Source organism: Schistosoma mansoni, chromosome 3 (genome assembly GCF_000237925.1).
Source record: "Schistosoma mansoni strain Puerto Rico chromosome 3, complete genome".
Lineage (NCBI taxonomy): Eukaryota > Metazoa > Platyhelminthes > Trematoda > Strigeidida > Schistosomatidae > Schistosoma > Schistosoma mansoni.
Window position 1 is genome coordinate 17439750 of NC_031497.1, and position 15655 is coordinate 17455404.

General features: G+C 35.0%; 1 protein-coding gene across 1 annotated transcript in view; it reads right to left on the reverse strand.

Moving 5' to 3' along the window:
• Smp_084830 (putative udp-glucose 6-dehydrogenase) overlaps nucleotides 1-15655 on the reverse strand; it is a 37968-nt gene that overhangs the window by 4722 nt on the left and 17591 nt on the right. Inside the window, exons 4-8 of the mRNA XM_018799462.1 lie at nucleotides 13395-13589; nucleotides 7218-7433; nucleotides 6210-6398; nucleotides 2923-3107; nucleotides 1637-1764 (exon numbers count right to left, since the gene is read on the reverse strand). Coding sequence (XP_018651249.1) covers nucleotides 1637-1764; nucleotides 2923-3107; nucleotides 6210-6398; nucleotides 7218-7433; nucleotides 13395-13589 — 913 coding nt within the window. The remainder of the gene's footprint in view (nucleotides 1-1636; nucleotides 1765-2922; nucleotides 3108-6209; nucleotides 6399-7217; nucleotides 7434-13394; nucleotides 13590-15655) is intronic.

A 15655-nucleotide genomic window follows, 5' to 3' on the forward strand; every position in this document is an offset into this window, starting at 1 on the left:
CCTAAATCTTAAAAAACATCGTTATTCTAAACACACGGGAAGAGCATACATAATCAATGTATGTACATAGGTCTGATGTGTTCAGATTCTCCACTGTTACAAAACTACAATTTTGTGATCTAACGTTCACATACACGCTCACACACATTCGGAAAACTAATAAATGACAAATATTTATCAATTGAATGTGAAGATTTTCTGGTAAAGTGAAATTTGTGTTAGAAATAAAGCAGTAAACCATACTAAATCTATCTCATATAATAATAATAATAATAATAATAATAATAATAATAATAATAGTAATAACAATAATAATGGTGACAAGAAGAACAAACTCTGGGGACCAATTACAGTATTCTTAGGGTTCTGGGTTATCTATTGTTTAGCTATCCAAATAATGCAATAAATTTATATTTTTTTCAGATTCGATTTAGGCAATCCATTACGTATAGAAACCTCCTATTGTATTGGCACGCTTTATAAAAAGCTTACGACACGAAAATCAGGATTTTTAATACAATCACCAAGCTGAAACTCGGAAAACTACCATCATCAAAAAAGTACAGGGATTTATGAATAACTGTCTACACACGATACTCCAAATCTGTTAGCCAGACACCATCAACAATAACCTAGTTTGGTAGGAAACAAAACAGCTTTCAGCTAAAGAGGCAATTAAGAAAGAACGATGGAGTTGGTTGGGGGACACATTGCAGAAATCACTTAAAATCACGAGGCAAGTCCCAAGTTCAGATCCTCAAAGCAAAGAACAAAGAGCGCTGCGGATTGGAAGCAGATATTAAATGAATAAATAACACTTGGAAACAACTAGAAAGAAAAGCCAAGGGCAGAATTGGTTGGAGAATCCTGGTTGACGGTCTATGCTCTACAAGAACTAAGAGGCGTAAGTAAGTTACAATACACAGCGGAACTAGACAACAGGAAATTCGAGTAGAATCATTATCATCACAGTGGTTGACATACTTTCATTTTTCCTGTCATCTAGAAAAAGTAAAGACGATTATGCATCAAAATGTACATTACGCAATGGCAGAGAATGTCATAGGGACGAAATCGGTGGTAAACACTTGGAATGATGAAGATGAATGCTGAATAAATTTTTTTTTTAAATTATATTTGAGTATTTAAAATTTAAGTGGATCTAAGAGGAGAATTCATTGGAACATTGTAAATTTCCTGTCAAGAATTTTCTACTGCAACGGAATAGACACAAATAAATAAAGCCAACATTGTCGTTATGATTCTTGTTGTTTCAATATTCAATAAGTTAGGTCATTATGTTCCATCTCTTGACATATCATTCATATAATTTTCTGGGTAAAATCGCAGACTACTAAGAAATGCCGAAAACTACACACACTTTGTTCCTTATAGTCAATCGATGAATATCCACTTATAATGAAGAACTATGGTTGAACTGTAATGATAAAAATTATTGTAATCTTACATCCCCTTAGCAAGTAATTTGAATAACAGTGATTCAGACCAAAGTTTTCAAATTCAAAGACATTCTTACTTTAAGTGGTTTATTAATAAGCAACCGGAATTGAATTAAAACGAAACAAATGAAATAGGCATGATAAAAGAACTATTTAAAGAATACTATGCTACTTACAAGAATCTTTATTATTATTCATTAACAAGTCTGATTCAATTTGTTTATGATGAGCTTTAGGATCATAGATTGCTAGTTCAGCTTGTTCTTGTAATAATTGATTACACAATGGTATCACAGGACTATCTCTAATTATTTTTTAAGAAAACAAAACGATGATAATGTGAATACAAGTCAAAAATGCATTGATGAAATGGAGATCTAAAATAACATATTGACAGACAGAAATGTAATTAGTTAACAAATGATTAAGATTTACATAATATGCAGACAAAGTTATATTAAGTAAAGATGGACAGTGGCTAGCAGTGGAATCCAGGAAGCGCGTTTCGTCCTGTTCGGGACTCGTCAGCTGGATGTACCTGCATCTCAGAGTTGATGTTCACTCTGGGACTGGGAATCCAGTACCTTTCGCTTCAAACGCCATCGCGTTATCCACTCGGCCACTGAGTCCTGATAGCCACTTGCTTGTGCAATGGGGTGAAGTTTAAATTCACTTAGTATTGTTTGTTTGAATCTTCCCAGTTGTAGTCCTAAAACATCAATGGGAAGATCCAAACAAACAACACTAAGTGAATTTAAAGTTATATTAAGTTAATCTATTAGTTACTAAATACGATAGAATATTACCATTTAAGAATTTGAAGTACGCAGACTGCATTATTTGAATCTTTGTCGGTTTCTATGTTACAATATACATATATAATAATTTTTTCGAAATCAGTTGAATTTCATATAAATCACTCAGATTGAATTTTAGGGATAGAATATCATTATCAGTGTAGGGTTGCGGCGATTGAGTATTTCATTGAGATCATAAACCGATCAATGCTATTTGTTCACCATAAAATTTAAGTTATATTTATATAAATATAGCTGATAACAATCTCTGGAAAGAAAATTTGTAATTAAAGAGTGACATTTTCTCATGAAACATAATCTTCGAAATTACAAACCAGGTTTATCTTCCTTTTATCCTCTTAATAATCAGAAGTCGGATTAAAACCCATGGAGGGGGGGACATAGTATTGAAGAGTAAGTACCTTGTGTTCACTCTTGCATCTTTAAGTCTCACGTACCAGTCTACTGAAACTTTCTAAATGATTAGCAAAAGCAGGTTATAACATATTCTTTTGTCCAATATAAATTAAAAATAAACACGTTCCAAATCAAATAGGCAGGCTAATAATTATACATGATATATAAAGAATATGCAATTAATAAATAGACTTTGTAAGTAAATGTAATAGTCAAAATAGTTATTTCAATTTTAAAGACATTCTAACCTTGAATCATATGTATCTGCTTTAAAAGTGAAGCCAAATATTGCAATACGTTTTCCTTTTAATGTATTATGTAATTTTTCAATTACATTACGTGTAAATCTATCAATTTGATAATTATTCATTTGTAGTACACTATACCAATAAGAAGCTACTTCTGGTAAATTCAATGTCTCTGATATATACATCTAGGAGTGTAATAACAACAAAAATATACAAATAAAACTGTAACGAAAAATTTGATCCACTTGAATATGATTGTTAAAAAAGTGGAAATCGGTTGGATGTGAAAAATAGAAGTTTTATCTATTTAAAAATTATTTTGTTTGCCTATCATTATAATCAGTACACAAAATAAATTCTGATAGCAAGATTTTTTTATTTAAACACATAAATATTGGTACAAGGAAGCACCAGATACATATGCGCCATACAAATCTCTTTCGATTTGCTTGAGGGCTGTGAAACTGCTTAGGTGCCCGAACTGAAGCCGGTTGTTTTTTGGGGGGTCACACCCGGAGCCTTTGACCTAATGGTCTAACCCACAAGGCAGTGGAGCATCGTGAGGAGATGCAGTCCCATGGTAGCCGGTGACTAACGATCGATTCATACACCATTTATTCCCTCAGGATACTGGAGCCCATGTGCACCATTGGTTTGGTATCAGGGTTTCCCAACTCCCGTAGGTGGGCGTTCCGTGTCCACCAACCCAGTTAAAGCGCCGGACATTCGCTTTTCGTCTTCTCAATTTTGTAAAAAATAGTAATGCCACGAAAATGAAGTGAGTAGGACTTCTCTGGCAGAGGCTATATAAACGTAGCCATGTAAGAGCATTTCGAGACAGAGAGCGGGCTCTCCTCACTATCAGCCATACCAGGGCATTTGAGGGCTGGCCGGAAGAACCGTATAATCATATTCTTAAATACTTCAGTATGACAAGTGGGGTAATTTATTGACATATATATATATATATATATATATATATATATATATATACTGAGTATGCTTGACTTAAAGTATTTCAGTTTAAACGTACTAAGTATAACTGTATGGTCACTAGACTTATCATACTACCATTGTGTAGTACTGTAATTTAACACTGAAATTGTATAAATGTTTGTTGACAATGTAATTAAGTATCACTGCTTAACAAATACTATTTATAGGGTGTATTCGTCACATATTAATCTTAGTTGGTATACCATTGAAAACCAGAAAGCAACATTTGCCAGTTTCATGAGCATGCTGAAGATTGAGAGTAGACAAAATGAGTTTACTTAATTTGGAAATAAACTGTTTCACAATAGTCATTGTAGATTGCGCTAGTTTCGTAAAATCAAGTTTCCCGTAAAAATTTATCACATATTGATGCCAAAATTAATTTAAGTTTATTCATAATAGCAATTACTTAATCCACTAATATAAATTTCATTACTGTTAGAAATTCCTAACACTAAGATTATGGATTATAGCAACAAACCACTTCTCAACATAAATTCAATTTGTAATTATTCCAAAATATATTCTATAAGTCCTATTCAATTGTCGATTTCTACCACTATAGTCTTCAATTGTGAAAGTTTTCTACTGGTTCAATGACTACAGTTCTTTCCTTCATCTATCATATATTGAGCTAATGAATTCCAATGTAGTCATCTATTATGTCATTAGAGAACACAAAAGGAGGAGACTATACCAAGAGCTATGGTGACTGTATTCGAGTTTTTCAGTATTTAACATCCACATATAAAGTCAGTTTTTTTATGAAACCGCATAGATGTATACGCCTACCACTCAAAATTCTAAACTTTAAAACATATTGGAAACAAAGAGTGTTTATCTCAATATTTGTAGGATTGAAAAACATATAAGCGAAGCATTTGGGCAAAACCACCAATTATTATGACAATACGATGATACCGTATGATTAATCGCAAATGAACATATTCAAACTTAAATGTATGAAATAACTGAACACAGAGAATTTCTATGGCAACGACCTTTTTACAAAAACAACACCAAGAAAAATGAGCTTGTAAATACAACAGTGAACATCTTTATAATTAATTTTATATAATTATGTAGTCTGGTTATTATACGATATGAACTAACTGTAATGCCCTGGTTATCTTTTTAAAAAAAAAAAGATATTTTCTTAATTCTTTGTACTGCTAATTAAGAGTGTGACATTTATCACAGACAAAATAAAAGACCTAGAGAAATTGTTTTGAAAATTTTTATTGTATTTCGATTAGTTCTTGCAAATACTTGACATTTTTCTAGAAAGGATTACAAGCACAAGGTTCTTTTAAATGTTATTCGAGTGAATAGTTGAGCAATATAGTTATGTAATAAACTTTTTTATTACAGTGAAAAGTGTATAATGCTCCTCACATTCATTTTACTTAGTCATATCATTATCATTACGCGGAGTGGATAAAAGAAGTCCCATAATGACCAATATGATCAGGATTAGTTGAGTAGACTTTGCATAATCATTTGCTAATTTATACTGTTTTACTTTTTTTTTCGGCCTCAGACTCATTTGCTTTGCAAGCATAAGATACATATTCTAATTATCGAATTACTGAATATGAAATGTACACAATAATTAAGTATCGTATTACAGCTGATCTCATGTATATAAACTAAAAATGACCCTTTAGGAATTGCCGAATTTGTTTGGACAGTTATATCCCCATGAAGCATAATACCTACAATAGGGAGAATAGAAGAAAGCCATGATATGTAATTTTCGATTATAACTACACTCTTCAACCAGAGTTATGGCTGAAAACATTGGTTTTTCGACAAAAACACCATATTGTTGTTAATCAACATTCCAGATATTTTCTTTTCTATACCACCAGTCGTAATCTTTTTTGTTTAGTTACTTTGATACGATAAGCATATGATAAAAGTCAAAAATAATAATTTCGAACAGCATTTTTATTAATAAACAGATGGATTTAGTAAATTTATTGGCAACAAAAAGAATAAATTTCATGTTAACCGATTCGAATTATCATTATTTCGGTGAGCGTTTTTTTAGCAACGTTGTTTCCCATGGGATGGGGTTGCTGGCCTCATGCCCAACCCTCCTCCTTTACCTGGTCTTGAGACCGGCAATAACCCTAGAAAAGCTACAGGTGGAGTTAACCAATTCGAATAGTAAATAGAATTTTCTTAAAATATGTGTACAAAATAAGCACTATTCTTATTGCTTATTCAACAGAAAAATTTATGAAACAATGAAAATTTTAGAATAATAAAAATGTATTCAAAATTACCAAACTTAAAATATCTTTACGAAAACAACTACCACCAAAGCCAAGACTAGCATTTAAAAAATGCGGACCAATTCGATGATCTGTACCGATTGCTTTAGACACTTCTTTAATATCAGCATTTGTTTGTTCACATATAGCCGAGATAGCATTGATACTGCTAATACGTTGAGCAAGAAAAGCATTAGCTGCCTATGAATGGAATAATAATGATGTAAAGATTGAGCGCGAACAAACGACCAATAGATGTTAAGGTTGATTTCTGACATTTGAAATTATTATACCAAATGAATTTAGTGTCTATGTGCCCAATTAAATGGGTAACTGATTAATTAAGTACATTACAAATAAATTACTTTATGCCAACAAAGTCAATACCAATCGGATATGTTAACGCTAACAATCGGGATATGTTAACGCTAACATTAGCCTGTCCAATTAGAAGACGAGAAAGGTTATTCGATTTACTCTATGTATATTATGACTCAAATGTTACATGATAATATACATCAATTAAAAGGCCACAATACACCATAAATAGGAAGTCTTAATCTGTACGTAACTACGTCATTTGTGGTACAAAACTAAGTAATGAGTATATGGTTAATTAATTTACAGACAGTAATATATATATATATATATATATATATATATATATATATATATATATATATATATATATATATATATATAGCTACAGGATAATTGAAAGCCCGAAAACACTGGATAGCTGTTTTGCTCTAGTAAGGGACTCTGGAGCAGTGTGATCCCACGAACTAGGATCCAGGAATCAAACTCAGAACCTTCCGTCGCGCACGCGAACGCTTAAAGTCTAGACCACTGAGCTGGCATCTAACGGTGTCTAACTTCAATCAATCCATGATCTTGCGCAACCTTTCATTCATTGCCAAGGATTGAACTCCACTGATCATGACTTCTCACTAGAACTCCAAGAGTTATATTTTGAAGCCGGTCAATAGTGAGCATATAAATATTATGAAAATGAATTACCAATTTAGATAATTCTGATGACCACGTCGATGTAATAAGTATACGTTCGGCTGGTACCCAATGTAAATATATCCAACGTAACATTTCAATTGCTAATTTACCAGATGATGAATGTGAATCACCACCAATTAAAATACGATCTGGATTACATAAATCATTGACAGCAGTACCTTCAGCTAAAAATTCCGGGTTCGATAAGACTACGAATTCATTAAGCTTTTATGCATAATCAATAAAAATGAAAAAAACAAACCCATAGTAAATAAAATGTATAATAATGATAAATTAAAAAGTTGACAATATAGAAATGAAAAATTTATAAAAACAAAATTTAGAAAAATAGTGAGACAATATTTAGTATTTTAAATTTAATGGAACTGGTTGAAAGAGGTAAACAAAATGTTGTAATTATAATTCATTTCTGTATTGGTTGCTTGAATATTCCCGTTGATTTTATAGGTATTAATGTCAAGGTTGGACTTGATAGTTTGGGTAGAAAGTTAATAACAAATATGTTTTTTCGTTATGTCCAAATGAGTAAAATATTGTATTTTTGACGTTTCGTGACTTAATGTAAGCCGGTTCTTCAGAGTAAGCATATAGCCGAAATAAATTAAAACAAGTTATTTATTTACTCTGAAGAAGAGGCTTACGTTCGGCCACGAAACGTTGGAAATACAATTCTTCCCCTTGAGGTTTAGGACTGTAACCAATCAGTCTCTCATCGCCATATGTGCGTCCGCTGCTAGCCACAATCTATCTTTGCTTATAATGCATGTAATTTAAGGTATTATCAAAACAATCAGCACAGAATGCACATATGCCAATAAGAGACTGATCAATTGCAGCCCTAAATATCAATGGGAATATTCATACCACCAATACAAAAAGAATTAAAAATTCAGGCGATAGCACAAGCTAGTGGTTAAGTGGACTCAGTAGCTAAGTGGATAGCACAATGGCATTTGAAGCGAACGTTAAGGAGTTTGAGTCTCGGAGTGGAGATCAACTCTGGGGTGAAGTACATCCAGCTCATGAGTCCCAAATAGGACGAAACGAGCATCCTGGATTCCACTGCTAGCTAACATCCATCTCTGCTTATAGTAATGCAATCATGCTTTCCCTTCACACACACAAAATGTATAGACGAAGATTACTTAACTTTTAGGAAAACTGTACACATTTATACTCGATCAAGATTTTAACTTCCATAGTATGGAGACAAACTCCGCCTGTAGCTCTTCTACAGTTACTGCCGGTCCCAAGCCTGGATAAAGGAGGAGGGTTGGATATGAGGTTAGCGACCCTATCTCATAGAAAACTAACTCTCTAAAAAAACCAGAAAAAATAATTCAAACAATTTAAACCCTGCCCTGGGAGTTGAAGGAAGAATTATGACGCCTCAAGATGAAAGCCCAGATTTTTCGGAAGTCACAAGGCCGATGCTCCTTCCAACAACCAAAGCAACAATTTTTATAGGTACATGGAACGACCGGACAATGTGGAAGACCTGAATGACTAGTCAAATAGCTATGGAAATGAGGAGATACAAATTGTCAATACTTGGGATCAGCGAAACTCACTGGACCCAAGCTGGACAGCAAAGGCTAGATACGGGAGAGATGCTGCTGTACTCCGGTCACGAAGGGGGAAATGCTACACACACGAAGAGAGTCACTCTGACGCCGTCAAAACAAGCACGAAATGCACTTATAGGATGATAATCTCATGGATCGAGGATCATCAAAGCATCATTCAAAACAAAGAAGAAGGGAATCACAATGAATGTTATCCAATGTTATGCACCACCAATGATAGCAACGACGACATTAAGGATCAGTTCTATGAGAGGCTGCAATCAATCATAGCTAAGTGCCCAAGAAAGGACCTCACAATCCTGATGGGAGATCTAAACGCCAAAGTCGGGGTGGACAACACTGGATATGTAGATATAATTGGACGACATGGACTAGGAGAGAGAAATGAAAATGGGGAGAGATTTGCAAATATACGTGCATTCAACAAATTGGTTATAGGAGGTACAATATTCACACACAAACGCAGACACAAAGCTATATGGACCTCACTGGACCACACCACAGAGAACCAGATAGATCATATTTGCGTCAGTAAAAAGTTAACAAGGTCAGTGGAAGATGTGAGGACCAGGAGAGGAGCTGACATAGCTTCAGAGAACCACCTGGTGGTTGTCAAGATCAAACTGAAGCTAAAGAAGCATTGGGAAACTGGGGGAACAGTATTCCAAAGGTTCAGTACAGCGTTCCATCGAGATATTAACAAACTAAACCGATTCGAGATAACTCTCAACAACAGGTTCCTAGCTTTACAATATTTATTCAAAGAAGAGGAAAATACTATGGAGGACAACTGGAAAGGGATCAAAGAAGCAGACTTCGACGTGTCAGGAGATTCTGGGTCGCAAGAAGCATCATCATAAGGAATAGGCCTCTATGGGAACCCTGGACAAGATTCAAGAAAGGAAGAACAAGAAGACAGCAATCAACAACAGCCGAACAAGAACAGAGGAAGTCAAAGCACAAACTGAATATACAGCAGCAAGCAAACAAGTGAAGAAGGGCATTAAGGCCGACAAGCAGAAATACATGGGAGAACTAGCAACGACGGTGGAAAGAGCTGCAAGAGAAGGGAATATGAAACAACTATATGATACAACGAAGAAACTAGCAGGGAGATATAGTAAACCGGATAGACACGTCAAGGACAAATAAGGTAAGACAATCACCGAGATTCCAGAACAGAGGAACATGTGGGTAGAATACTTCGAGGAACTGCAAAATACTCAACATTCACTGGCCGGATACCATCAACAACAGCCTTCTGTCGGAGAGGACAAACCAGGCTCCAGATGAGGGGAAAATTGGGGAAAGACGTTGGAAAAGGATAGGACATACACTGAGGAAATCACCAAACTGCACCACGAGGCAAGCCCTAAATTGGAATCCGCAAAGGGAACGGAAAAGAGGAAGGCCAAAGAACACATTACGCCGGGAAATAGAAGCAGATATCAAAAGGATGAATATCAAATTGAAAGAACTAGAAAAGATTGCCTAGGACAGGGTTGGATGGAGAATGCTGATGGGTAGCCTATGCTCTTCCACGAGAGGTAACAGGCGTAAGCAAGAAAATAAGTATAGAGACAATTTCATATATACAGACATACATATATCTCTAGTAGAATATTAATCAGACTTAAATACTACGATTATCAATTATCAAGCCAGTTTCTTCTCATAGATATCCTTTTATTTTTTAAGTAAATACCGAACTTTTACAGATTCGAATTAACTACGCACTAATTCTAATTATTTATTTGAGGGATTTCTATTTATATGTGTAAAAGATATTTTTACATTTATTAACACGTGAAACATAAACTTTCCAGTTATACAATAACAAAGGATTAAGAAGTAATGATAAAGAAAAGAGAAATAAAATAAATCCTAAAGAAAGTCAAAAATTATAACTAAACTAACACAATGGAATTTGAGGGGATATTAGTATTCCGTTGGGTAATTTTCGGCGTTAAAGAATTACAAATGGACGATAACAATGTACCAGTGATCTTGAGTGCTGTTAGAAGTTTGAGGCCGGTTCTCACTTCCCTGTTTCCCACACCGTCGAAAGGTTCTTCTAAGAGAACCTGAAAAGGAAACTGAGTTCGAGGTGGTCTTAAAGACCTGAGAGCGTGACCGCAGTGACCAATGGGCAACTGCTTGAGGTCGGTCACACACAACGTTTTTGTGAGTAATCTTCGTGTTAGCTCCGTACTTGTGGAGACCTCACCTCCGGAGACGGAAATTCATGGGATAACGCGAGGTGAGCATTTCTAAGGTCGATCATTTCTAACCCAACCCTTCCTTGTGAGGAGACAGCATCGCTATTATACTGGTTGTCTAAAGAAAACATTTTACTACCGTCACACCTCTGTGCAGTCAGCAGTACGAAATCGCCCTCGGACCTTGGGTTTGTTGCTCTTAGTCTTACCGCTCTTCAACCGACCTGCCTTGGATGGTAGGACCTTAAGGAACGATTGTTCTATCCAGTATAGCTCAATTGGTTCATCGCGGTAGGCAAGCCCAACCACCACGTCAAGGTAACAGTGACGGTTAGAAAATCAATGTGCGAACCATACAAAGAATCTTCACCATCCCATTCAGTTGTTTAATTTTAATTTACATGAGAATGTACTTATTAACCAAGGAACTTTGATACATTTTCTGATATGAGTTCTTAATATAAATTCACTATGACTATCAATGGTTAAGTAAACAACACTAATTCACCTACAAATACCTAAATGACTTGGATTTGTTAAATAAAAGCCAGTCTTCTCAGAACATTATGCAACAGTCCGGCATTAGTCTTAATTTTAGGACTGTCTAACTACAAAGTATGAAATAATTGTGTGTAGTGGGCGTTACAACGTTTCTGTATTATCTCAAATGAAAGGAAAGCGGATGAGACTTAAATGGTGTAAGGAGCTTAGAATACACTATTCAACGATGGAGAGATATTAGCACCTACATGAAATACATTAAATTATCAAAGGTTAGTTTTGTACAACTCAAAAAGGTTCTCAGATATAATGCCTTAAGGAAAACAGAGTAAGATAGTGAAATGAAAGCGATTAGTGATGCATGATGCTACAAAAATCCAACTACGTAACAAATTTTAAGATCATGGATTAAGTTATAATTGTTCAGTGAACGATGAATTAGTAACACTGACAGGATTCCAATTTATGATATGATTATACTTCTGGGACAATGAGCGACATATATAAATAATTCTTGAAAATCGTACGAAAATGAAGGTAATCTTCGCCAAGGACAGATGAAAGTTGGAGAACCTGTGGATCCACGTTCTAGCTAAAACACTTCAACGGTACTCTTACAACGTTATCAGTCCCAAGGTCCCAAGGTCCGAAGGAGAAGTCGTACTGCCGATTGTACAGAGGTGTGACGGCAGTAAGGTGTTTCCTTCAGACAACCAGCATAACAGCGGTGCTGCCTTCCCACAAGGAGGGGTGGGGTTAGAAAAGGTCGACCCTAAAAATGCACACCTCGCCTTATCCCACGGATTTCCGTCTCCGGAGGTAAGGTCCTTTGAAGAACGGAGCTAACACGTCAAAAATCCCCCACAAAAAGGCCGTGCGTGACCGGCCTCAAGCAGTTGTCCCTTGGGCACTGCGGTCACGCTCCCAGGTCGTTAAGACCAACACTAATCCAACTTCTTTTTCAGGTCCCTCAAGAAACACCCTTCCACGGTGTGGGCAGCCGGGAAGTGATATTAGCCCTCATACCCGTAACAGCACACGAGACCAAGTTGGTCACTTTCAAATCCTTCCTACACCTCCTAATAACTCTCTCATCTCCACGATTAACCCTTCCCACGTCCTTTTATCACCTCGCACCGCTAGGGTAAACGATTCAAGTACATGAACGTTATCAGTCCATGATAAAAATTACCACTAAATGTAGTAAATTTTCATAAAATTATTCCTTTAAATACAAATCCGTTCAAAATAGGGACATAAGTGAACAACATTTTATTCAAAAAGTCAAGTTTTATTACAACCCAGTATACCATTCAAACATTGTCACTAGCATCTATATAATAGTCTATTTATCTTCTTTTGAACACATAACTCATTAGAAAGGAACAGAACATGTATCCATTGATTTTATAGCACACCCATATTTCAATGGGGAATACGTGTGCATTATCTAACATTGTTTTTCTCATTTACTGAGTGAATGTTGTATATAAAACCATAATTTTCACTGAAGAATTCATTTCAAGCTACAATTCACACTTTACTTGCTTTTTTATTCCGGAAAGTTAAGAAGCACTACAGTATCCTGTTCACAGAAGAAATATACATAGATAGCTCTAGATGGTTGAAAATTTCCAATGAGAATTACAGTTTTATACACAGTAATGACCCATTGACTGAATAGAAAAATATTCGAAAACGCCAGATATTCTACTTTTATTCAATATTGAGGAGATTATTATCTTCACATATTAGGAATCATTATTCACTTTTTTCTTAAAAAAAAGTCATTTCAGTAAATTGGAAAAAAAAACAAATAAGAAATGAAGAGTAAAATAGAATGAAATGATGTACCTTACCTTATTATTATTAGTTGTTATTGTAAGATTGGATAGGCTACGACGAGACTTAGCTTCAAATTGAAGTATTGTACTTGTAGTCTCTGCTGCTTTCACCGGTACTGTACTTTTTTCAACTATAACTTTCGGTTGTCGTGATACTTTAGCTATACGTCGAGCTGCAGCCTCCAAGTTAGTCAGATCAGTTGCTCTACCCTAAAAGAATGTGAATATTATACATATAAGGATATAAGCATCTTTATTCTTCATTTTTGTAGATTATTTATATGCAATAGTCACTCAGATGAACATAGACAACGTATAACCTGATACACATATGCAAAGGAAGACACGGTTTGAAACAGGACAGTAGTAAAGGGAAACTAACGTGAGAAGCAGAGGAAAAGAAATAAACAAAGGCAATGAAAGGTTAAATGTAGGCAAGGAAGTTCGGGAGTGAATGAGATTGATAAACGGAAATTATGGAACGATACTAGACTCAAGGTCTAAAGTAATGAAAACAATGAATACATCTATGCGATTGTAGCTAATTTGGGCCATATCACTTAGTATCTTAGACAATAGGCCATGATTATTTGGCGGATCCCCGCACAGAACTTACCGACAGAGTTGATAACTTCATGAAGTGATATCATGTTTTCATCTGCTCCTCCTGAGCTTTGTATTAACCTACACCTACGCCAGCCAGATAAAGTTTTAAGTTAAGATGATGACATCAAACTAATTATAAACGAAACATTTACTAATTTAAGTACAAAAACTTGTCTTAACTTATTCACAGTAGGCAATTTATTTCTGAAACAAAGAGATAAATTGATTAGTACACGAAACACTAAGATTAAGAACTTATGCACTTTCTGTGTGTGATTATTGAGAAGTCGAAAGAAACTTTCAGATACTTCCTTCTTGTCACAGTTATCCAACAGAATTCCTAAATGAATACATCTAAAACAACAGATCAATAAGCTAATCATTAAAACTTCATTTGAATACACCGAAACACTAAACTAAGTATTATTTAAAGGACTTAAAAAACTGACCCGCATTTCTAACAAAATTTAAGATTTAACTAAAGAAAGTATTACAATATCTGTAGATATTAGCAATGACTAGTCAAAATAATTTTGTAAGTTAACAACTTATTTATTTATTTGAACACATAAATATTGATACAAAGGGGCACCAGATATATATGCTACACACAAAAAAATGTCATTTCATTTAATTGTGTGAGCGTTATGATACTGCCCAGGTGCCCAGACCGAAACAGGTGGTTTTCATAGGGAGCCACACTCAGAGCCTTTGACCTAATGGTCTAACCCACAAGGCAGTGGAGCATCGTGAGGAGATGCAGTCCCATGGTAGCCGGTGACTAACGATCGATTCATACACCATTTATTCCCTCAGGATACTGGAGCCCATGTGCACCATTGGTTTGGTATCAGGGTTTCCCAACTCCCGTAGGTGGGCGTTCCGTGTCCACCAACCCAGTTAAAGCGCCGGACATTCGCTTTTCGTCTTCTCAATTTTGTAAAAAATAGTAATGCCACGAAAATGAAGTGAGTAGGACTTCTCTGGCAGAGGCTATATAAACGTAGCCATGTAAGAGCATTTCGAGACAGAGAGCGGGCTCTCCTCACTATCAGCCATACCAGGGCATTTGGGGGCTGGTAATATGTATGCAGCGAACATAATGTACATTATTCAGATGTCGATTGACTGGATTGCTAACGTCTAACTGACGATCACTCAATATTTATAGTCAGGATCGATCAAGAAATAAGAAACCGAAACTTGTTAAAATTACTTTGTGCTGAGAATTCTATATTGCACCGAAAATATAATATTGTATAAAGCTAATACACATACTAATTCATTCAACCTGAATGTTTAGATACAAATTCTAATATTTTATTTAATGTAAAACAATAACTTTACATTTTCAAACCATTTAGCTTGAAAAAATTGTTACCTTCACAAACAATTATTTGCTTAAACATCTGTTGCTCTCTTTTTAGTATAACAAAGTACATCTTTTTTATGAACAACAAACTAGGGTCATGCGGAATGATAAAAGTAAATAATAGTATTGACCATTATTATTATTAGTAGTAGTAGTGCGGTCTACTTATATCCTCATAAGTAGTATATGGTGATAGTCAGACATAGAATGTATTTGGGCAGAAAACCGATAAGAAAAGAACTGAAATGAAGCGCAATTGGTAGAAAAATGCATAAACAATGAAATTAGAGAAAATGGA